A 25980-nucleotide genomic window follows, 5' to 3' on the forward strand; every position below is an offset into this window, starting at 1 on the left:
GCACTGTCAGCTCTATTATACTGCCCCTCCCCCCACACTGCCTGTCCAGAGATGAGTCACACTTATGTCTATTGTGCTCAAAGCAACTTTTGAACACAAAAGATAAGTGTAATTGCTGAAACAGCACCAGACATAACTGTGCTATGAGAGAAGGGGATGTGATAGAAGGGTTTGTAATGTGACACAGCTAAACTCATCAGTGTTGTCCCTATACCCTCAGGGACTTTATATAAAAGGTGTGAGTCATCTCTAATTTCCCAACACTTTTAATCGTGCATGAGGTTAGACCTGAACACCAGTGCTGTATCCTTATATCTCATGTACTGAGAAACCTGTTCTAAGCTATAGTGGGGCGTGTTCTTTTTCTGCTGTGTTGCTGCCTGATGATGATTGGGCAACTCTTACAGGGAGAAGAAGCACATCCCCCAGTGAAAAATATATGATAACTCCCACTTGTATTGAACAAAGATTATCTTATTAGGTGCCAAATATTTTGATAGCAAATATCTCTGCAATGGAGACGTGAAATAAAAAAAAAACAACAACTTTTATTCTGCTCTGCAGTCACTATTACATCTTGGGGCCAGTTGAACGTGAAAAATTTGGTAAAGTTCCTCTTTAAACCAACTGGGTATATACCAGAGAACTTCAGAGCAGCTGGACATAGAAAGAAAAGCATTCCAGAATCAGGAGAACAGCAGCTATTGAAAGCTGAACTCAGTTTAAATTTAAAAAAATCCTGTTAAAATGTCCTAATTTGTAGCACCCAGCTGTCAGTTTATTCATAATTGTTTAGGGTGCACAATGTTTACTTACAAAATTATTATTTTTATAAAGAATGCAATTTTATTAGTGAAATTAACATGTCATAAGAGGTAACAGGTCCTCTCTAAAAGTTATTATCTGAAAACATACAGAATGATTGAACATTATTAAGGTATGAGGATTGCTAATTATATTTTCTTTTTTCTATTTTCAGACCATCCAAATTTGAGGAAAATGTGTGCAGCAAATCCTGATAACTGGGTAACTTTTGATGATGAAAATCTGTTCCAGTCTCCTCGGAAAGCCCTAATATTTCCCAATGACAATGCACACAGTCCTAAACCAAGTGAACTTAAACTAAGTCTATCTCATGAGCGGATGACAAGTCTTCCTTCTTCCAACTCCACCACCCCTCACACATCTCCAATAATTGACTTTTTCATGAGTCCTGGTCCTCCAAGCAATTCTCCTCTTTGTACTCCAATTAAGGACAGCCCATTCACGCCGTGCACTCCTAAACAAGGGTCTTTTAACTTGTACCCTTTAGCTGAGAAGCCCCAGAACCACCATTATATGTTTTTTGAAGACTCAACAAATCAAAGGTCAACTGTGTCATCTCCTGCAGATATGAATGACACAATTCAGAATGCGTCACCGTGCAAAAGTAATAACAGTGTAGGACATTTTTCAGTTTTCCATTTAGATCACTCTCAAAATGATTGTTCCTTTTCAAGCCCATTTTGGAACAATGATGCCACGAGTTTTTCACAGGATCTATCCATCTCAAGCGAATCTCCCGTGAAAGAAAAAAAGCCTGCCAAACTAGAATATAACATTTCAGAAAAAGAAACATCTAGCAATAACCAGAAAAGTCTAAACCAATGTTCCTTCAGTTACGTGTGCGAAAGGCTTCAGCATTTAAAGATTGACCCGCCTGACAACTCGAAACATCATCCTGGCTGTGTTGAAAGTGAAAGCCCATCATTTATTCCACAAAGTCTCTTTAGAAGTCAAGGGAAAGATGGGTGGCCTTTCATGTTGAGGATACCAGAAAAAAAGAACATGATGTCTTCCAGGCAGTGGGGACCTATTTACCTGAAAGTTGTATCTGGTGGTATTCTGCAAATGTATTATGAAAAGGGTCTTGAAAAACCGTTCAAAGAATTTCAGCTTCATCAATTCTGCAGACTTTCAGAACCAAAACTCGAAAACTTAGGAGTTTCAGATAAAATACATACTGTTAAGATAGAAAATATATCTTACGTGGAAAAAAGGAAATACCATCCAAAACCAGAAGTGGTTCACGAAGCAGAAATCGAGCAAATGTTAAAATTAGGAACCACTGAGTATTCTGATTTTTTGGACTTTATTTTAACAATGGAAGAAGAACTATTGCTGCTTTCTCCAGTCTTGAAACAGAAAAAGACTTATGAAGAGCCTGAAATGACAGTGGAGATAGTGGACAATTTTTGGGGACAAATTTCAAAGGAAGGGAAGCTAAGAGACAAGTCGGTGGTCTGCAAATTATATTGTCTTAGTTTTATTAATAGTGGCATGGAGTGTTTTTTAACATTAAACGATGCTGAACTACAAAAGCGGAACTATTTTGATAAGAACAGTGAAAAAAGCTTGATCCATATTTCGGAATATCATTTCCACAAATCTGTCAAGCAACAAGAATTTGAAAAGTCTCGGATAGTTAAATTCACACCGATAGATGCCTGCCGGTTTGAGCTCATGCGCTTTAAGGTTCCTTGTGATGTGAATGAGCTTCCATTTTCGCTTAAGAGCTTGGCTGTGGTACAAGGAGCCTATGTGGAACTCCAAGCTTTCTTAAACATGTCCAGTAGTATGGTGGGTCCTTCACAGGTAAAATACTGTGAAAATATTACTATCCACTTCCCGGTTCCTGCACAATGGGTAAAAGCACTTTGGACTGTTAGTCTACAGAGACAGAGGTCCTTGAAGACGAAGATGAATAGAAGAGCCTGTCTTAGTACTGGATATGAAGTAGAATCAGAGCCAGTAATACAAGTTACAATCGGGACTGCAAAATATGAGAACGCTTACAAAGCTGTTGTGTGGAAGATTGATCGACTCCCTGATAAGAATTCTAGTAAATATATATTTTCCATTTCATTCTATTGGTGGTAGTATGCTTTATTTGTTAAGAACCACTATTGGACTAGAGTTGAGTTAGTTGAGAAATTGAGAAGAAGAGTGGTAACCCACACGACTAGTGATCCTACAATAGGTCTCATGCAAGTTTATCTTCCTCAGGGAGCATAATAATACTTCTCTATATTGGCATAGGTGAACAGGTTTTTGTTGTTGACCAACCTCCTCTATGGACAACAGAGAGGCATCATGACAGTTTAAGTTGTTATTCCTAACTTGTCTGTGGAGTCTAACAGGTAACGTCTCTCCTAGTGGAGAGTGACATGCCAGTGTAAGGAGACTTATAGGCCTTGCAATGCTTTTCTTCTAAATTAAACACACCAATTGCCTCTTCAGGGAACAGGACTAGAACTCTAGTGCCATCTACTTGTGTCTTATTTAACTTAGGTTCTGGCTTTATTGAAAGGTGGAATGGCTATAAAAGGCATATTGGTATGGCTTAACATACGCCCAAAAAATGCACCATAAATAAAATCACCGAAAAAAATGCACCGACATTGTAGTGCACATTTCTGGCAAGACAATCTTAAAATTAGGCATATATCAAACAGCATGAGACATTTTGAGAAACTTGGTGTAATTTAAGACTGTTTAATCTGAGTTTGCACTGTCTAAGAATTAGATGCTTTTAATAAATCTGCCCCAATATTTGTATGCACTTATGGTGTACATAGATTATGCAAGATCTTATTTTATGTGCAGCGCCTTTTAATTTAGCCACTTTTTTTTTGTCTTGTATTCCTTGATGTGTTTTTTTTTTCACCAAATTTCTCAAAATAGTACACTTGGTTCTTGAATTTTGTGCAAAATTGTGTTTATTTTTGTCTATTTTTAGTGCAAAATGTTACGTGTTCAGTTACAAAGTTAATAAATTTGCATACAAAATTTCAGAGGGTCATAAAACCACTCCCAAATTGAATTTACCGTATATACTCGAGTATAAGCTGACCCGAGTATAAGCCGAGGCCCCTAATTTTGCCACAAAAAACTGGGAAAACTTATTGGCTCGAGTATAAGTCTAGGGTGTTAAATGCAGCAATTACTTGTAAATTTGAAAAATAAAAATAGATACCAATAAAAGTAAAATTAATTGAGACATCAGTAGGTTAAATGTTTTTGAATATCCATATTGAATCAGGAGCCCCATATAATGCTCCATACAGTTCATGATGGGCCCCATAAGATGCTCCATACAAAGTACGCCCCATATAATGCTCCATAAAGTTCATGAAGGGCCCCATAAGATGTTCCATACAAAAAATATGCCCCATATAATGCTGCATAAAGGTTAATAATGGCCCCATAAGATTCTCCATAGAATAATATGCCACATATGCTGATCCATAAAATTTGATGGCCCCATAAGATGCTCAATAGAATAATATGCCCAATATGCTGCTCCATAAAGGTTGATGGCCACATAAGATGCTCCATATAATAATATGCCACATATAATGCCCCGTAAAGGTTGATGGCCCCATAAGATGCTCCATAGAATAATATGTCCCATATGCTGCTCCATAAAGGTTGATGGCCCCATTAGATGTTCCATAGATATATATGCCCCATATGCTGCTCCATAAAGGTTGATGGCTCCAGAAGATGAACCCATAGATATATATGCCACATATAATGCTGCGTAAAGGTTGATGGCCCCATTAGATGCTCCATAGATTTATATGCCCCATATGCTGCTCCATAAAGGTTGATGGCCCCATAAGATGAACCCATAGATATATATGCCCCATATAATGCTGCATAAAGGTTGATGGCCCCACAAGATGCTCCATAGATATATATGCCCCATATGCTGCTGCAGCTCCTGCAATATTCACCTGTCCTCATTCCACCACCGCACGCTAGTCTGTCTTCCGGGTCTCAGCAATGACTGTTCAGGCAGAGGGCGCACACTAACTACGTCATCGCGCCCTCTGACCTGAATGTCACATACAGGGGACGTGAAAGACAGAGCGTCGCACAGCAGTGGAACGGGGACAGGTGAATATTGCATGGCTCCCCCTGTCATACTACCCCTTCCTGGCGCAGTCTCTGCAGTCCCTGCTTCTCCAATGGTCTCCGGTGTCGGCAGCTCCTTCCAATGTTCAGCGGTCATGTGGTACCGCTCATTAAAGTAATGAATATGCGCATATTCATTACCTTAATGAGCAGTACCACGTGACTGCTGAACACAGGAAGAGCTGCGGCTCCGGAGACCATTGGAGAAGCAGGGACTGCAGAGACCGCGCCAGGAGGGGGTGAGTATGATCTGACAGCCGCCCTCCCCGCTGACCCCCTGGGACAATGACTCGAGTATAAGCCGAGAGGGGGCACTTTCAGCCTAAAAAAATGGGCTGAAAATCTCGGCTTATACTCGAGTGTATATGGGTAAATAGGTTTGTGCAAAAAAAAATTGTGTCTTCAAAAAGTCTTAGATGATGAAGCAGCTGAAAATATTTGGTAACTCCAAATTCTGCTTATAACGACGAACATAAAGCAATAAACAGGTGAACAGATACAACAGATAGACTTTAAAAAGCGAAAATGAAAAGAAGAATAAAGTGCAAATGATAAAACAGGTTTTAAAGGAGTTTTCCGGTTTTAGGCTATTAGTCTGCAGTAACTCCTATGTGCACTGCGCTATGTGAGGTTTCTCCAGTGCTGGTGTCAGGAGCAATTTGCATACTTCCAGCCACATTCTGACTAGACGTGTGATTTACATATGTCTGGTCGGCACGTGACCACATCTATGCAAATCACATAGCAAAAAAAAGAAAAGTTGTATATCTGCTCACCAACTGTTGAAAAATGCCTTGAATGGAGGTGCAGTGCACAGAGACTCCAGATCGACTTCTGGTTGTACAGTAGATATAGCAGCAAAATGGAAATATCCATCATCTGCAGGAAATGAGGTAAGTATATTAAAATAAGTATATTGAAACATTATTTTATTAGCAACATAGTTAAAAAAAGGAAAAATTAAAAATCAAAACATGCAAAGAGAATAAAAGGACACTGGTCTATGCGTTTAATTCATAATCGCTCTTAGTCCTGGGCGTGATATGAGGATTCATAAATCTGCAGCCACATAGAGTGACCGTAGACTTGTAGCCTAAGGCCGGACAACCCTTTTAATGAACATGGTCGACCACGTAGAGCTAGCCCCAACTCCGATATATTCCACGTGCCAACGGCACAGCTTAGATCCTCATCGTAGGCTATTAAACCGCTGTCCTAACACATTCTCCACTGCTCTTTTTTAAGGTCCTGATCAGCCACACAGTTTATCCTGTAAGCTTGAGCTGGGCTCCGACCAGGAGATACCTCGCAGCTGGATTCCGATGGCAAACATGCAGTTTATTATGCCGTTTACATGTGTCTCTGGGGCAGAGGTGAAATCAATGGGAGTCGAGAATGATCTCCAGCCCCATAAAAACGTCACCCAGAAGACTTGCTACAACATCCAGGTATTATTGATTTCCACATTTGCTTTGAACGGTTTACATTACATATAGATTGTTATTGGAGAACATAAGGTGAGCTGATGGAACAATATACACTCTGATTAGATTGGGACAGGCAGGACTTTATTGCTTGTGGGTTTTTTCCTATCAATCTGGAATCCGGTGACAGCAACATCTAAACTTGTCTATCTGGAGCAGACATTGCTCTATTGCGTCGCAAACATGAGCAATCTACTTTATGTTGTGCATAAATATCCGCATTTTATCATCCACACGGAATGGCTAAGTCAGCTGGTTTGGTGCTCAAAACAAGTGGAAAACATACAGTTCAGCAAATGTGTACAAACCTCGCAAAGCTGTCATCCATAATATGCTTATAATTCTAATGTATGCAGGAATACTCGAACCGCCGCTCCACAGACGGTTATTCAGACATGAAAACATTGTATCATATCAATTGGGGTAGACAATCTTAGAAACATGCATCCATCGTTTAATCACCGCGAAGAAAAGTGAAAAGGTTCCAGTTCCATATAGATTCCAAATTTATTGAAAATAAAATTTAAGACATTACATCCATGTAGTGATCAAGGCAACGCGTTTCAAACAATCGCCGGCATTCTTTGTCTGACACAGAATATTATATATATACAATAATATAACCTAAATGTAGCAAAATGTAACATAATACAAAAAAAAAAAGCTAAAAGAATTAGCAAAATGCAATAGAGAAGAGCGAAAAGAGCAAAAGAATTGATAGTGAAATGTAATTTCTTTTCGGACATTGACACCATCAGGATGCCAAGTGCTGAGATTGTATATCCAGACGCCTCCCTTGTTAGGAGGCGCCTCCTGGCATCTCCTCCTCTAGGTGATTTCCACACCCTTTCGATGCCAAACACTTTGAGAGACGCTATCCGCCATTCATTACCTTAATGAGCAGTACCACGTGACTGCTGAACACAGGAAGAGCTGCGGCTCCGGAGACCATTGGAGAAGCAGGGACTGCAGAGACAGCGCCAGGAGGGGGTGAGTATGATCTGACAATGTCTGGACACGTGGGAAACCGTAGGTGCGAACTGGTGGGACAAATGATATCCGTTAAATGTTCATAGACTCGAACTTTAATTTTAATTTTTTTTTAATTTAATTTTTAATTTTTTTGGGTGGTACATCCGATATAGATTTTATTACAAACAATGCAGCATATTACATAGACCACATTTTGGGAATTACAATTAATATATTTGTTAATTTTATATTGGGGTCATCCATTGTGGTTCATAAAGGTATGTGTGGCTGAAGAATGCTGACAAGTTCGGCATCGATTGCTACCACATTTATAAAGACCAGGATGGCCTAACCAAGTGTAATGTTAATTATTTCATTGAAAAAACTGGGAGAAAGGATGTCACTCACGGTAACCGCTCTTTCGGCTATGACTAACCAACCAGGTTGCAACACACTGGAAAGGGTAGCATCTTCATATAACATTGGTGTGTGTTTGCAAATGATAGATTTAATTTTCTTAAATTGGGGGCCGAACTGCAGGGACAAAACTGTTTTTTTTAATACCACCAGATTTAGAATTATTTTTATAGGTAATGAGAGCACGACAATATTTATACTGCACAGTATTGGTGGTTCTATTTAATTTCCAATGGGGATAACCACTTTTCCTAATTTTTTCCCGAGAATGCTCTAATTCTGTGGCCAATTTATTGATATCACAACAATTCCTCTTAATGCGTGTGAATAATCCCACTGGAATGGTGTTAACCATATTCTTAGGCTGGTATGGCCATGAAGAATGGTATCACCTGATAAAGGTTTCGAAAAGGTGGTTTTATCATGAATGCTCTCTAATTGTAAATCTTAAAATAAAATATTCGATGGCTGAGCAGCAAAAGTAAAATACAAATCATAGCGATTATTATTGAGATATTCTTTGAATTTCGTTATGGTAGACACTTCTCTTCTCCAAATGAAGAGCAAGTCATCGATGTATCTACCATACCAGATTAAATGGGGAACAAATGGAATTGTCACTGTAATGGAGATAACTTAGAAATAAAATGGTCCTGGACAACCCCTTTATCTAAAGGTACTGTCACACTAAGCGATATCGCTAGCAATATTGCTATAACTTGTGACGTTATAGCGATATTGCTAGCGATATCGCTGTGTCTGATACTTACCTACAACCCGCTCCCCGCTGGTTATCGCTGATCGCGCGAGAACGTCCTGGACTGTTTCTCGTCGTCAGCTTCCTGCGGCGCTTCCTGTGGAGAGACGAGCGACGAGCGTGGAGCCGGGCGGGAGGACGTCAGGATCGCCTCGTCTGACAGGTAAGTAGCGACCCCCGTCCGCAGCGATGTCGCTGGTGAGATCTGCCTGTGTGGCAGCTCACTAGCGACCACTTAGCGATGTACCAGCGAACCTGACTGCGTCATATCGCTGGTCGGGATCGCTGGCACATCGCTAAGTGTGACAGTACCTTAACAAGCAGGAGCGTTTTTTGTGAGTGGCCAACAAGGCATTTGTCCTAAGTGAAATATGAAAATGGGACATGTAAAAATTATTTAGTCTGCACTGCCATAGACATTATCTCTAATTCTTTCACTGCTCAGGCGTTGTATACTGGTATTGAGTTTGTGCTGTATGGACACCCCCCCAGTCAAAATGCCAGGTTTTTATCATGTTAAAATAAAATGTTACCAAGAAGACTCACTTTAGAACTTTTTCCACCTAATGCCGCCCATAATCTTATCGATTCAGTTGAAAAAGTAATCTGAAATCTTTTTAGGTGGAAAAAAATTAAGAACTAAAATAATTAGCTGCATACATATGCACATCCTTAAACTAATACTTTATTGTAGTACCCTTTGAATTTACGACTGCATTCAGGCTTTTTTGGGAAGCATGGCATATCTGCAGTTGGTAGTCTTTGCTCCAAATTTGCCAGATTTCGATGTGATCTTATATCTGCAGTGCCCTTTTCGGGTCACCCACAGATTTTCAGTTGAATTCAGGTCTGGGCTCTGGCTGGACCTTTCAGTAACAGTGTAGTGAATACTCTTATGAAGCCATTTTTATTTGATTTGGAGGTATGCTTAGGGTCTTTTTTGTGTTGAAATGTGAAATGCCTTTCCATCTTCAACTTTTTAGCAGATTCCTGAACGTTTTGATGCAAAATTAACTTATATTTGGAACTTTTCATAATCTCATCGTCCTTGATTAGAGACCCAGGTCTAACTGGCAAAAAACAGCCTCAAAGAATCATGCTGCTTCCACCGTACATCACTGTGGGTATGGTGTTCTTGTGGTAATGCATATTTTCACATTTTTTCACATGCTTTTGACAGACTTGATGTAGGTTTTGGGAAAACATAGCTGGGCTTGGATAGTTTTCTTAGTAAGGAAAACCATTCCATCTTTTCATCGTATCCTACAGGCAAAACATATTAAGAATATGTGAGATTGTTGTCACATACCTTACTCAACCAGTACTTGCTAGAAATTTCTGCAGCTCCCTTAGTGTTACTGTCAGCCTCTTGGCAGCCTCCTGGACCTATTTTCTTGTCTTTTCATCAGTTTTTGAGGTATGTCCAGTTCTAGATAAAGTCAGTATTGTGCCAAATTTAAGCCACTTCATGATGACCATCTTCACAGTGCTCTGTGGTATATCTAATGCTTTAGAAAAAAAAATTGTACCCTTCTAACTGATAATTTTCAACAGTGAGATCCCTTTTCTGTGTTGTAAGCTGTTTACGGCACATGGCTTTTTGCTGTAAAACAAAACTAAGAAAATTTCAGGAAAATCAGACTACAGCAGCTAAACTGTCACGACTCTATTGTCGGGTGTCCTAGGACCAGGGGCTCCTTTCCTGTCTCTAATGCTAGGGGCTCATTAGCTTGCCCTGTCCCCTGGATCACTTCTGATGTTGAAGACGCTGGGGCATTTTGCTCATTCTCCGGGTGATTGACATACTGTTTAAGCAGCACGATTATCATGAAACGAGTGTTCCCAGGAGTGTGCTCATTCACCATAATCTTGCAGTATAAATGCACCGTTACAATATAGATATTATATAGCATAGATTACTCTAAAGATGAGACTCATATGAGGTAGGCACGAGTCCTCTAAGGTAAAGGTATACTGTAGCTTTATTAATAGCTGCTCCTGTGACTGGTAGCAGCGGAGAGAATGACCAGTCAGACAGAATGTAACAGTGGGAGCGTAAGGATAACACGACTCACCTAATGAAACGGTCACAGGAAACTCGCTGGAATCATCAGTTTTTGGGAGATGATATCATTCAGCAAAACTGCTGGCGTTGGGAGTATTCAGCTCAAGGTGCTTAATGACGACCTAAAATGTGATGAAATGTTAATGCTTAACCCTTCGATAACTAACCTGAAAGAAAAAAAAGAGAAAGAAAGCAGTAACTCCACAGATACAACAGTGTTTTCTTCTTTATAAATGCTGATTCTGCAAAAATACTGATAATTGGATAGAGAAAACAAGGTAAAGTACTGTACATACACATAGTGTGGGACGCATGCTGTGAGGTATACGGTATTAGAGGTACAGGGTGTAACAGCACAGAACTGCGAGCTTCAGGATGATAGATAGATAGATAGATAGATAGATAGATAGATAGATAGATAGATAAAGAAAAGCAGCACAGGCAGATAGCATTCCTGGATGCCGTGCCTCCAAGGCAATGACCAAACCTCCATATACAAAAGTAGATAGATAGATAGATAGATATGGGATAGATAGATAGATTGATAGATATGGGATAGATAGATAGATAGATAGATATGAGATAGATAGATAGATAGATATGAGATGGATAGATAGATATGGGATGGATAGATAGATAGATAGATAGATAGATAAAAAGCAGCACAGGCAGATAGCATTCCTGGATGCCGTGCCTCCAAGGCAATGACCAAACCTCCATATACAAAAGTACGTAGACAGATAGATCTATCTATCTATCATCTATCTATCTATTATCTATTAGTTTCCGCACCGACCAATTCCCTAGTGAGGGTTTAGGTCAGGATGAGCTAGGGTTTTTAGGTTCCTGTTGCGCGCCTGGTATGGAACTGGCATAGGGAACATATATAGGTATGAGATGGATGGATAGATAGATATGGGATAGAGAGATAGATGAATATAATGGATACATACATATGAGATAGATGATACATAGATAACAGATCAATGGATGAATATAGCGAATAAATAAATGTGAGATAGGTAGATATTAGATGGATACATATAGTAGATAGATAGATAGTTAATATAAAAATATATTTGAGTTGGATGGATGGATAAATAGATTTTGTTGTTGTTCCAGCCCTTTTCTTTCTTTGTGGGATTGATCTGCAGATACAGTATAACTAGTTATAGACTCCATCCAGCAGCAATGGCGCCCGGGGCACTGGGCCGAGTATGGGGGGCTTGTGTTGATCTATGATATTTGTTGTGTAGGTTTATATTGGGCCCCATGATGGAATGACCCCACCATACAGAACTCGCACTACATTTGCTTACTCGTTTACTTTCTTGTTCTCACAGGTAGAGATTGATAGAAAACGTATCCCCACTGACGGAGAAGACGTGGACAAGACCAGAGAGTGCAGAACGCAGTAAAAAAAAAAGTTATCAAACAGAACAGAGGAATCAGCCTGGAAATATAAGCGGCAATTCACAAAGCGGCGAGCTAAGGCGCTCCTCCATGTGCTGGACCATATCTCCCAGCACGCCCGGCTGCCCGGGCCATATGTACATTCACCATGGCTGTCTTACATGTGCAGATGTAAAGGATTATACTAGGTGTATACTATTCTGTGTAGCTGAGTATTTCCAGGATTTCATATTAATATACCTAAAGTACATTGTTAGGCCTGTTTCACACTTGCTTTTTTTTGCAGCGCGTTTTTCCCGCAAAAAAACGCATTGAAAAACGCATACAAAAGCATACAACTGCTGCGTTTTTTTCAAGCATTTTTATGAGCATGCATGAAAAAAACGCAGCGTTTTTATGCGTTTGTATGCGTTTTTAGTGCGTTTTTACCGCGTTTACGTTTTTTTCCAACATTAGGTGGCCCCTCACACTAACCCAAACCATGACTTTACTAACCCTGACCCTAACCCTAACCCTGACCCTAACCCTTAACCAAACCATACTTAACCCTAACCCTGACCCTAACCCTTAACCAAACCATACTTAACCCTAACCCAAACCCTAACTAACCTTAACCCTAACCCTGACCCTAACCCTGACCCTAACCCTTAACCAAACCATACTTAACCCTAACCCTGACCCTAACCCTGACCCTAACCCTTAACCAAACCATACTAACCCTAACCCTGACCCTAACCCTTAACCAAACCATACTTGACCCTAACCCTAACCCTGAACCTAACCCTTAACCAAACCATACTTAACCCTAACCCTGACCCTAACCCTGACCCTAACCCTTAACCAAACCATACTTAACCCTAACCCTGACCCTAACCCTGACCCTAACCCTTAACCAAACCATACTTAACCCTGACCCTAACCCTAACCCTGACCCTAACCCTTAACCAAACCATACTTAACCCTAACCCTGACCCTAACCCTGACCCTAACCCTGACCCTAACCCTGACCCTAACCCTTAACCAAACCATACTTAACCCTAACCCTGACCCTAACCCTTAACCAAACCATACTTAACCCTGACCCTAACCCTAACCCTGACCCTAACCCTAACCCTAAACCCCCTTAACTAACCCTAACTTTACCCAAACCCCTAAATTCCATTGTCTAAACTAATGGTAAAAAAAAAACGCATGTGCAAAAAAAACGCATACATAAGCATGCCAATGCGCACATATGTTCACCATAGACTTATAATGGGTGTCTTGCTGTAAAAAAACGCATTGCGCGCGCATGCGTTTTTTTGAGGCAAATGGGACGCACAAAAAATGCAACAAGTTGCATTTTGTGCGCCCGAGCGCATACCGCAAAAAAACGCATGCGCGGTAAAACGCGTACAAACGCATGTGTAAGCGCACATAAGCGCATCCCATGCAAAGTATAGGAAAAAAACCGCATGCGCTATTTAGCGCTAAATTACCGCGAAAAAAAACGCAAATGTGAAACCAGCCTTAATACGATTTACATTTACAGATAACACAAATAAGCAGCAGCTTGATGTCATTGTATTAAGTGATTTATTTGCTTAATCTTCTCTTTTGGCAATAAAACTGTAAAAACAAAGAATGAAAAAAGAAATAAACTATTAAAAACAAAGAAATAATAAAAAATAAACCAAAATATTTTGTCTCCTCTTCTCTCTATTTAGTTACTGGCAGATTTGACTGAAACGAGACATGGAGCCCCCGATCCTGGGGATGCTTCTGACTCTGCACGCTGTATGCTATAGTCATGAGGGTATCTGGGGATCGCTAAAGCCCCCTGCAATTAGATTGCCCACAACGTGCTGTGGAAACATGTGCTGCAAAAAGCGCTATTTGTGATGAGCGATCATTCTGGGATAAGGTGTTATCTGAGCATGCTCGGTGCTAACAGAGTTTCTTTGGCGTGCTCGAAAAATATGTTCGATTCCCCGTGTCTGTATGTCTCACGGCTGTTCGACAGCCACAACACATGCAGGGATTCCCTGCATGTGTTGCGGCTGTCAAACATCCACGAAACATGCAGGAGCAGGGCTTCGAACATATTATTTGAGCACGCCGAAGATACTCGGTTAGCACTCGAGCATGCTCAGATAGCACCTTCTCCATTCATGTCTATGGGTCCGTGGAAAACCTTAGATTGCACTTAGATGACATCTGAGTGCGGTCTGATTTTCAAGGACTGGCACTATAGAGAACGTGAAAAAACTTTTTTTTTCTTCGCTTCACTTCTGAGAAAATCAGATCACACTCTGATCAAACTTTGGTCACAGTGTGATTAGCTTAATGGGCGCGATTTTCACGGATTGAGAGAAGACGTTTGTCTGCATCTGACCTTAGCCCTCTTCACACGTGTGTATAAAACACATATGTGAAAAACCGGTGACAGTGTCATCAGTGTTTCAGATCGGTGTGTCCGATTTGGGTGGTCATCCATGTTTAGTGGTCATCCGTGTTTTCCGGAATGGATAAAGACAGACTTAAATGATAAAGCATCCTCTATACTTGCAATTTTAAACACGGACCGCACACGGACTTTCCTCTGATGCCATCCATGTGCTGCACCTCTTTTTCACGAACCGTTAGGCTATGCTCACATTAGCCGTTTTTTCAGCATTTAATGAATTTTTTATTCTAGTTTTCAGTTGTGTTTTACAGTACCACCAAAGCCTATGAGATTTCAGAAATCTCATGCACACACGTTGTTTTTTTTCCTATGCTCTATGCTGACTGCTTACATCGGGGTTTCCGTGTAAATCTCTGAAATACGTGATTCAGACGGAAGATTCCCTATAGTGAGGTAGATGGAGGCACTGTGGACTCCGTCTGGCCTGTGATCCAGCAGTGTCCGTCCTTTTAGAATTGCATAAAAGTGCCGTCGGTCACAGTTTTGTTCGCTTCTGAAAAGGACAACAGAGGCAAGATGGAGTCCAGAGTAACTCTGCTGCCTCACTATAGTGAATGGATCCATCGGGGGTTTCATCTGAATAGCATCACTTAGCAAGTCCTCGCTCAGATCTGTCATCTGTTTATGGAAATATAGAGGACTTCCATGTTACTGGTGGCACAAAGGCTCTGGAAAAGCGAAATGGCTCCTCACGGGCCAAAAGAAATTCAGCAAATTCTGTGCTCCCAAATCCAAATGTCCCCCTCCCTTCTGAGCCCCAGTGTGCCTAAACAACAATTAGCCCCCACTTTTTGGCATTCCTGTAGTGATGAGAGCTCACCTAATTTACAGGTGCGTGTCTCCAGAAGCACGGGCTGGGGATAATGCACTGGTGACTACAACGTACTGGTCACTACAATGTCAGTTTTCAATTTTCACTCAGCAACATCCACTGCTGCCTGTTTCTGGAAAACTCCCATGTAGTCAAAATTGTCACTACACCTGTAGATAAATTCCCAAAGGGTTATAATTTCCAAAATGGGGTCACTTGAGGGGGGTTGTGCCACTATCGTATATTCATGAAGAACTTTGTATTTTGGGGATTTTTAAAATGTATTCCTATGAAAAATATTAAAGATATTGGTTTTGTTATAAGGATGGTGCTCTAATGCGTTACTAATCGTACCTGCCCATTTACTCTTTGTTTGCAATTTTCTGTAGATGGCCAAGCATGGACAGTAATCCTTTATTTTCTGTGCATGCTCAGCCACCTAGAGAACGTTGCAACCGCAAAATCACAAGGAAGGCAGCATTAGTATCTCTATAGGGCACCATCCTCATAATTATACATTAATATTTTTTGAACCATTTGATTTTTTTCTTTCTAGGAGTAAATTTAAAATATGTCCAAAAATACAATTTTCTTCATAAATAAATGTAAATATAATGGTGACACAACCCTTTTAATATATAAATTACCTGATAGCATTCTCTACCAGTGTCAAGAAGAACATGAGCAGCCTGATTTCACAGTTAACCTCTAATGCTGCAAAACATTCTTGCTTCTTATAGAAAAAGCAGAGAATATGATATTCATAACGATACCATATTTATACGTGTGTCCGGATACCTTTTTTGCACCTGTGAATCGTGTCTTTCATGGTATCGTACACCCCCATAGTGCCCAACATTATGTTTGATCTTCGGGCAGGTGCAGACGGCCATAGATTCTCTCATCTGAGAGAATTGGGCCAGTTATGCAATTAACACTGATCAGAGGTTGCTCAGAGTGTGATCCAATTCTCTCGGATGAGGAAAAGATGGAGAAAAAAAATTCTCCATCTCCTCCATTCTGTGAAAGCGCAGAAATCGGACTCCACACCAATGTCATCCTAGCGCAGTCACGGACTCGTTGGCTTGAATCAGATCAAACTTGGACATTCTGTTTTTTTTTTTCCTCAGACCGACTCTGTCCAAGGAAAAAATCGGGCATGTCCACCACCCCATAGACTAACATTGGTCCAAGTGTGATCCAATGTTTTGTTGAATGGAACTCGGACCAATAATATGTCCGTCTGCACGAGCTCTTACACAAATTATCTGACAGCATTCTCTGTTGAAAGTCCGATCTTAAGACGGAAACGTTAACAAACAGCTATAGAATTGCCAATAAACATTGTTTCATTCACTACAACCTTTGAGTCCCAAGTTCTTCATTTGCTTCAATTTTGGGTTGGAACTCTACTTGGGCACCTCATCTCTTTGCCGGGAGTGCCCTATATCTCTCTAGCATTCTCTGCCAGCGTCACAGATGGAAAAACATTAGCAGCCTGATCTCATTGTGAATCTCGAATGCTGCAAAAACATCTTTTTTTTTCTTCTTATGGAACAAGCTAAAAATAATATCCTTGCGAGGATTCTGTAACCGTAGGTTTCCTACCATGTTACTATTAGGAATCTACATAATGATGCTACTTTTACCTTCATTATAAGCAACCTGTTGTTTGTGAATCCATCTATCGTACACGAGTTTTGAGCATCGCTGTGTGCGGCAACCTGGAATCATTGGCTTCCGCTAATTTTACTGAAATGCTAAAAATGTCCTTTCCTGTTCTTGAAGCAATTAGTGACAGCAGGTGTGATTCATTAGCGGAGAAGAGCCTTATTGTGACAGGTAGATAAAACCATCGAATGCACCGATTCTGCACCTCGCAGGTGTTTCTAACCTCTGGGCTGAAGTCAAATGAAACAAAACCATCACAAATATCACTTACAGTCCGCGGTGTGACAAATTAGCAGAAATAAAAAATTGTGCCCGTTCTTACGGAGGAAATCGCATCGTGAGCAAATCTTCATTCCCGGAGGGTGACGTCTATTTTAATTCACTGATTTACTAGAACAATTTGTCGTTAACTGTACAGGAAGCAGGAGAAAAATACATTGTAAAGCTTCATGGTTGAAAGTAAGATGTAATATATTATTTTATTTTGTATTAAAATAAATATGGTATGTGCCGACCAAGTGAAGCCATGGATGTGGATGTGAAAGAACGTTTCCCCGACCTATTGAAGTAGCTGAATTAGCAGGGCTGGGGTGATCCAGCATTATTAATGCTAACAGTGACATAGAGAAGTCATAGAATGGTAGAGTTGGAAGGGACCTCCTGGGCCATCTGGTCCAACCCCTTGCTCAAAGCAGGATTCGCTAAATCATCCCAGACAGATGTCTGTCCAGCCTCTATTTGAAGACTTCTATTGGAGGAGAACTCACCACTTCTCGTGGCAGCCTGTTCCACTCACTGATCACACTGTCAAAAAGTTTTTTCTAATATCTAATCTGTGTCTCCTCCCATTCAGTTTCATCCCATTGCTTCTAGTCTTTCCTTGTGCAAATGCGAATAAAGATGATCCTTCTACAATGTGACAGCCCTTGAGATATTTGTAGACAGTTATTAAAGGGAATCTGTCACCTACCCTTTGGCGGGCAATGAAAACGAGGTTGGTCCGGTCCGATGGGCGGTGTTCCCGATGTGTGCCGCCTCCCCATTCTTGTCCGCCGTCCGCAGGTTATTGCTGAATTGGAGTAGGTGTACGCTATGAATGCTTAGCACACGCGCAGTATGCTTTGCCCAACTGCGGGCAAAGCCGAAAAGCCGGACTGCGCATGCGCCGGTTAACTAAGCCCCGGAACACAGCAAAATACTTCCGAGGCTTAGTTAACCGGCGCATGCGCAGTCCGGCTTTTCGACTTTGCCCGCAGTGGGGCAAAGCATACTGCGCGTGCGCTAGCTATGAGTGCTTAGCGCACGTGCAAAAAATGGCGTACACGTACTCCAATTCAGCAATAACCTGCGGACGGCGGGCAAGGATGGGGAGGCGGCACACATCGGGAACACCACCCATCGGACCGGACAGTCCTCGTTTTCATCGCCCGCCAAAGAGTAGGTGACAGATTCCCTTTAAGTCTCCTCTCTTTTGCAAGCTAAACATTCCCAAATCCTGCAACCTTTCCTCATAAGACAGGGTTTGCAGACCGGTCACCATTCTGGTCGCTCTTTTCTGAACTTGCTCCAGTTTGTTAATGTCTTTTTTAAAATGTGGCGCCCAAAACTGGACACAGTATTCCAGATGAGGTCTAACCAAAGAGGAGTAGAGGGAAATAATGACTTCACGTGATGTAGACTGTTTGCTTCTGTTAATATATCCTAGAATTATATTTGCCTTTTTTGCTGCTGCATCACACTGTTGGCTCATATTCAGTCTGTGATCTATTAGTATACCCAAGTCTTTCACATGTGCTGTTGCTTAGCCCTATTCCTCCCATTCTGTATATGCTTTTTTCATTTTTATTGCCCAGATGTAGTACTTTGCATTTTTCCCTGTTAAAAACCATTTTGTTAGTTGCTGCCCACTGCTCCAGTTTATTTAGATCTTTTTGAATCCTCTCTCTTTTCTCTAGTATTAGCTATCCCTCCTAGCTTTGTGTCATCAGCAAATTTAATCAGTTTACCCTCAATTCCTTCATCTAAATTGTTGATAAAGATGTTGAACAATACAGGGCCCAGGACAGAGCCCTGTGGTACCCCACTTGAGACATTCTTCCAACTGGATGTGCAGCCATTTACAACCACTCTTTGGGTCCGATCACTAAGCCAGTTATGAATCCACCTAACAGTTGCCTTGTCCATTCCATACTTAGCCATTTTTTCAATAAGGATTGTGTGAGATACTTTGTCAAATGCTTTGCTGAAGTCAAGATATACTATATCTACAGCATTTCCCTGATCCACCCAATCAGTGATTCTGTCATAGAAGGAAATTAAGTTAGTCTGACATGACTTATTAGTTGCAAACCCATGCTGACTCTGTTTAATCACTTCATTCTTATCCAGGTACTTACATATATGTTGTTTAATAATTTGTTCAAAGATCTTTCCTGGTATAGAAGTCAGACTCACCGGCCTACCGTTGCCTGGGTCCACCTTCTTTCCCTTTTTGAAGATAGGAACAACATTTGCTCTTCTCCCGTCTTCTGGGACTTCTCCTGTTCTCCAAGAATTTTCAAAAATTATGGAGAGGGGTTCAAAAATTTCTTCTGCTATCTCCTTCAGTACTCTGGGGTGTAATTCATCTGGACCTGGAGACTTGAATTCATTTAGGTTAGCTAAGTGTTTCCGCACTATATTTCTGTTTATAGATATCCTAGATTCTTCTATTCCCTTAATAGGACAGTGAAGAACAGTTGTTGTTACATTTCCTTTCTGAGAGAAAACCGATGCAAAATAGGAATTTAAAAGTTTGGCCTTCTCAACATCCTGTCTTACCATTTCATAATTTTCATCCTGTAAAAATCCTATAGCATCTTTGACTTTTCTTTTACTTTTGACATATCCCCAAAATCCTTTATTATTGCTTTTGACATCTCTTGCAAGCCACAATTCATTGTCAGCTTTAGATAATCTGATTTGTGCCCTGCAAGTTCTGCAGACAGTATTATATTCTTCTTTAGATATGCCTCCCTCTTTCCATTTAATAAACATTTCTTTCTTCCTTTTTAGCATGTGCTTAAGTTCTGTGTTCATCCATCCTGGTTTACATAAATGCTTCCTATACTTCCCTCTTTTCGGAATTGTTAACAATTGTGCTTTGAGAATTTCATTTTTCAAGATTTCCCATCCTTCCTGGACATTTTTGTCCTTAAGGATATCCAGCCATTGGATCCCTCCAATTCTCTTTCTGAGTCCCTTAAAATCTGCCTTTCTGAAATCTAACCTTGATGTCTGAGTCTTCACAGGTCTTCCTCCTCTAGTTATCCAAAATTCTAAAATAGCATGGTCGCTACCTCCTAGGGTCCCAGCCACTTTTACCTCCTCAACCATTTCCTCCCTGTTTATAAGGATTAGATCCAAGGTAGCAGTTCCCCTTGTTTTCTCCCCTACCTTTTGGAAGATAAAGTTGTCAGCAAGAGAGGATAAAAATTTCCTTGACCTGTTAGTTTTGCCTGAGAGAGATTCCCAACAAATGTCTGGATAGTTGAAATCTCCCATGACAACGATGTCATATTTTTTGGAGAACTTGGCCATTTGATGCATAAAGAGTTCATCCATATCTTCAGCTTGCACAGGCAGCCTGTAGTAAATGCCTACAATGGTGTACTTTCCATTGTTCTGTCCTTGTATTCTTACCCAAACAGTTTCCACAGAACTCCCAGTCTCTGAAGCTTCAATCTCTGTGCAGATATACGCGTTTCTAACATACACCTCCTCCTCGTTTATCAAGTCTGTTTCTTGCAAATAAGTTGTATCCTTCTAGTCTTGTATTCAATCATGTGTATTGTCCCACCAAGTTTCAGTGATTCCAATTACATCATATTTCTCTTCCTGTGTTAGTGTAACGGTCAACGTGTGACTGGACACAGCGCCTCCAGCAGGGCGAATTTATGACACACGTGACCCTGGATACAGCGCTTCCAGCGGGACGAATTTAAATAATACCGGAACGTGCAGCCGGATACACCGCCTCCAGCTGGCGAATTTAAACAATAGGGGGAAACACAGGAACAATTACAGTGGTGGGCCCTGTAATAGGGAATAGGGACGTGGAGACCTCCTGAGCTCCCCTGAGGCAGCGTCCCTGCACTCCTTACATTCCCTATACAGGCTCCGCACCTGTCGCCGCACGCGAACCTTATGCCCTGACTCGCCCTGAACCTAGTCCCTCGCTAGGTCATTGGCCGGTGCGGAAACTAATCCCACCACTGCACTAGATCACACATAGGGAAAGTCACAAACAGGGGAAATAGAAAACTTAGCTCTCTCTGTGCAAATGCTCCAGCACAGAGTCCAGCAACCGACTGCAGCCTTCCTCCTGAATAGCTGCCACCAAGTTCAGTCAGCGCTGCAAAGAACTCCCTTCTGTGACTCCTTCCACACCAGGACTCAGATTGAGCTGAGCAATCTCTCCAGCTCCTTCCACCACCAAGGTTGGTTGCAAATGAACAACTATCACCAACAATGATTGCATACCCTGAGACTCATTTATAGAGCCTAACACCTGATTTATAATTACAAAATAAACTTAACACTAAGGTGCGATACCACTCCCCACCACCGGGCAACTTAGAATGAAAGACACCATGTGTGATAATTCTAATGGCCACCGGGGGCAATCACGTCACACTTTGCACTTGACAAAGTAAAAAAAATTCACTTTGTCCAGTTTAAAACTGTCAGATCATGACAGTACCCCCTCCTTAATGAGGGGCCTCTGGACCCTCAAGACCACCCCCCATTAGGGAAACCCCTACAGCGGGGACGCCCAGACCCTGAGTTCACCCCACCATCACCTGAATTCAAATTTATGACAAACACACAGCTGGTATTGGCAATAAAGTTTATTTTGGAGGCACCACTCATCTCCACAGCGCCGACCTGGGGAACGAGTTTATGTATGTGTATGTTTGTTTGTTATGAGCTGATCAGGCTCCACAACACACTTCCAAGATGTTTTTTGGTGGCACCCATACACGCTCGTTCAACACACAGGTCCGGACCTGAACGTTTATTGCACACATTCGTTTGTCATAAAATTGGTGAACTCATTCTGGACCTGATAACAGAGGCGTCCCCCTGTGTCACCACACTCACACCCCCGCACTACACCATAGGGTACACCACCCTCCAACCCTTTCCACCACGAGGTCTGCCCCTCACAGGGTTTGCTAGCGGCGAGGGCTGAAACTTGCCCCTACTCCCCCGCCGCACAATCGCTGCTCTCACGGGAGAGGAAGGGGTCCACTGAAGAGACGGCAGAGACAGTAGTCCCAAGGCAGCAGCCCCCACACGACTGCCCCCAGCTGACTACTTCCCTAGCTCGCCAATCTATCCCCGGGTTGTGTTTTTTCAGCCAAGGGAAGCCTAAAACGATAGGTACTGGCATTCCCTCCAAGACGTAGCATGACAAGGACTCCTCATGATGTCCTATACGCAGATGGATGTTTTCTACGACTTGGGTAAGGCTCCCCTGACTCAGTGGAACAGAGTTAATGGCCTGGACGCTTATAGGTTGGGCCAGCGTCCTACACTTCAGGCCATGAGTCTGGACAAAACGAGCATCCACCAGACTGACTCCTGCTCCGCTGTCCACAAGCACCGGTACCACCTCCGGTACCCCGCCAGCCAACACTTCTGCTGACATAATACCTTGGGAGGGCAAAATGGAGGAAATGTACACTCCCTGGTTGCCTCCCTCCAAACGACCAGGGGTCTGCGGCTTCTGAGATGACACAGATATTTTGGCACGTAATGGGCACGCCTTAAGGAAATGACCAGTCTGCCCACAGGAAAAACATGCCGACACCACTCCCTGAACCGTAGGCAGGCCTGAACACAACCCAACACCTCCTACTTGCATAGGTTCGTCCGGAGACTTGGCACGCCCTGGGCAGGCTCCCATGAAATGGCCCGGCTTCCCACAGGAAAAGCATACCCCCCCACCATGGCGAACCCCAGGCAACCCCCTATTTGTACCAACAACACCGGGCTGCCTGGGTTCCACCAACCGTACCGGGGGTCCTCACCCCCGGAGAGGACTACAGGGGGCACATTTTGTGTATGTCTTTCCCTAATGCGTCTATCCACCCGGATGGCGAGGGACATGGCGGCCTCCAGCGACCTGGGGGAGGCGTACTGCACCAGAGTGTCCTGCAACTTAGGAGACAGACCCTGCACAAATTGACTCCTAAGTTCAGGGTCATTCCACTGAGTGTTAGTGGCCCATCTCCTAAACTCAGAGCAGTACTCCTCAGCAATCCGGGCTCCCTGTTTACACCTACGGAGTCGGGATTCCGCCAGAGAGACGCCATCAGGATCCCCATACACAAGCGCCAAAGCCGCAAAAAACTCGTCCACGGACTCTAAAGATGGTGAATCGTCCGGCAGGGAGAAGGCCCAGGATTGGGGATCCCCCTTCAAAAGGGACATAATGATTCCCACCCGTTGCTCTTCGCTCCCTGAAGAACGAGGGCGCAGCCTGAAATATAATTTACAGGCTTGCTGAAATACCAAGAATTGATCTCTCCCTCCAGAAAACCGGTCTGGGAGAGATATCTTGGGTTCTGGCTGAGCCTGTGCCTGAATCAAACCTCCAAAGCCCACCAACAGCTGCAGTTGCTGCACCATCTCACCGCGCAGCCCCCTAATCTCTTCAGTAAAGGTCTGCAGTACCTGGGTAAAGGTTTGCATTAGGTCCATAGCTCAGCAGAAAAAAATTTTTTTTATGGCTGGTGATAATGTAACGGTCAACGTGTGACTGGACACAGCGCCTCCAGCAGGGCGAATTTATGACACACGTGACCCTGGATACAGCGCCTCCAGCGGGGCGAATTTAAATAATACCGGAACGTGCAGCCGGATACACCGCCTCCAGCTGGCGAATTTAAGAAGTACACGTAAAACTGGATACCCCGCCTCCAGCTGGCGAATTTAAACAATAGGGGGAAACACAGGAACAATTACAGTGGTGGGCCCTGTAATAGGGAATAGGGACGTGGAGACCTCCTGAGCTCCCCTGAGGCAGCGTCCCTGCACTCCTTACATTCCCTATACAGGCTCCGCACCTGTCGCCGCATGCGAACCTTATGCCCTGACTCGCCCTGAACCTAGTCCCTCGCTAGGGCATTGGCCGGTGCGGAAACATCCCACCACAGCACTAGATCACACATAGGGAAAGTCACAAACAGGGGAAATAGAAAACTTAGCTCTCTCTGTGCAAATGCTCCAGCACAGAGTCCAGCAACCGACTGCAGCCTTCCTCCTGAATAGCTGCCACCAAGTTCAGTCAGCGCTGCAAAGAACTCCCATCTGTGACTCCTTCCACACCAGGACTCAGATTGAGCTGAGCAATCTCTCCAGCTCCTTCCACCACCAAGGTTGGTTGCAAATGAACAACTATCACCAACAATGATTGCATACCCTGAGACTCATTTATAGAGCCTAACACCTGATTTATAATTACAAAATAAACCTAACACTAAGGTGCGATACCACTCCCCACCACCGGGCAACTTAGAATGAAAGACACCATGTGTGATAATTCTAATGGCCACCGGGGGGCAATCACGTCACACTTTGCACTTGACAAAGTAAAAAAAATTCACTTTGTCCAGTTTAAAACTGTCAGATCATGACAGTTAGTAGTTCCAATTCTCCTTGTTTGTTGCCCATGCTTTGTGCATTAGTATAGAAACATTTTAGTTTGTGATTGGTTTCTCTTTCTCCAATATTTTTATTATTTAGATTGTTTTGTCTTTGTTCTTCCTTTCCTCTTCTAATAGCAGAGTTCTCAATAGCATTTGTCAGGTGTATGGCTTTTTCTGGCCTTTTGCTTCCCTTCCCACGTTGTTCTAGTTTAAAGCTCTCCTTACAAGTGTAGCAAGGCGACTTCCAAATACTTGTTTTCCAGTCTTTGAAAGGTTCACCCCATCTCTAGCAAGTAGTCCATCGTATTCACTCCGTGATCCAGAAATCCAAATCCTTGCTGACGGCACCATCGACGTAGCCAGTTGTTCACCTGCAGAATCTTATTCCACCTCCTTGTTCCATGGCCATCCACTGGGAGGATGGAATAGAAGACCACCTGCGCTCCCAGTTCTTTCACTTTCTTTCCTAAGTTTTCAAAGTCACAGCAGATGGTTTCCAGGTCGTTTCTTGCTGTGTCATTTGTCCCCACATGTAGTAGCAGGAATGGGTAGTCATCTGTAGGTCTGAAGAGTCCTGATATCCTGTCAGACACAGCTTTGATTTTTGCACCTGGAAGACAGCACATTTCTCTAGAGGTTATATCCGGTCTGCAGATAGCGGCCTCTGTTCCTCTCAACAGGGAATCCCCCATGACCACCACTCTCCGTTTCTTCTTCACAACATTTTTCTTTCTCCATCCAGGAGGACTCTGAAGGCGTACAAGGTTGTTCTTTGTGGGTAAAGTCTTATCTTGATGTATTTCTTCATCGTTCTCCTGTTTAAGAGCCTGGTACTGGTTCCTTAACAGTATGGGTGCTGACTGCCTCCCCATCCTCCTGCTTCTCTGGGTCACATGTTTCCATTCCTCTGTTTCTTCTGGTGAATTTCTTCTCTTTCTGTAACATGAAGAGATAATTCTTTGTCTAAGAACTCTTCCCCTTCCTTAATGATCTTCAATGTAGTTAACCTCTCTTCAAGATTTTTCAACTTTTCCTCCACCAGGGACACAAGCTTGCATTTGTGGCATGTGAAGCTTGGCTTTTTCACTGGTAAGTCTGTGAACATGTAGCCAGAAATGCAGCTCACCAAATGGCTCCTGGCCTCTTCCATATTGTTTTTATTAAAGAGATTTCAAAGAGATGAAAAATTAGCGCGGTTTACCGATTTCCTCTTTTCAGCTGCAATGGCCAAAATCCCGTGAACATTGAGCTTGCGGAGACTCTTCACTTATCCCAGAAGGCACTGGGAATA

At 42.5% G+C, this 25980-nt stretch overlaps 1 protein-coding gene across 1 annotated transcript in view; it reads left to right on the forward strand.

Annotated features, from left to right (window-relative positions):
- Positions 1-13747, forward strand: part of STON1 (stonin 1) — a 105349-nt gene extending 91602 nt beyond the window's left edge. Inside the window, exons 2-4 of the mRNA XM_073554022.1 lie at positions 980-2881; positions 6205-6407; positions 11998-13747. Coding sequence (XP_073410123.1) covers positions 1000-2881; positions 6205-6407; positions 11998-12072 — 2160 coding nt within the window. The 5' untranslated portion in view covers positions 980-999 and the 3' untranslated portion in view covers positions 12073-13747. The remainder of the gene's footprint in view (positions 1-979; positions 2882-6204; positions 6408-11997) is intronic.
- Positions 13748-25980: the final 12233 nt, after the last annotated feature.

Source organism: Dendrobates tinctorius, unplaced genomic scaffold (genome assembly GCF_039654945.1).
Source record: "Dendrobates tinctorius isolate UK_male_01 unplaced genomic scaffold, ASM3965494v1 ptg000205l, whole genome shotgun sequence".
Classification (NCBI taxonomy): domain Eukaryota; kingdom Metazoa; phylum Chordata; class Amphibia; order Anura; family Dendrobatidae; genus Dendrobates; species Dendrobates tinctorius.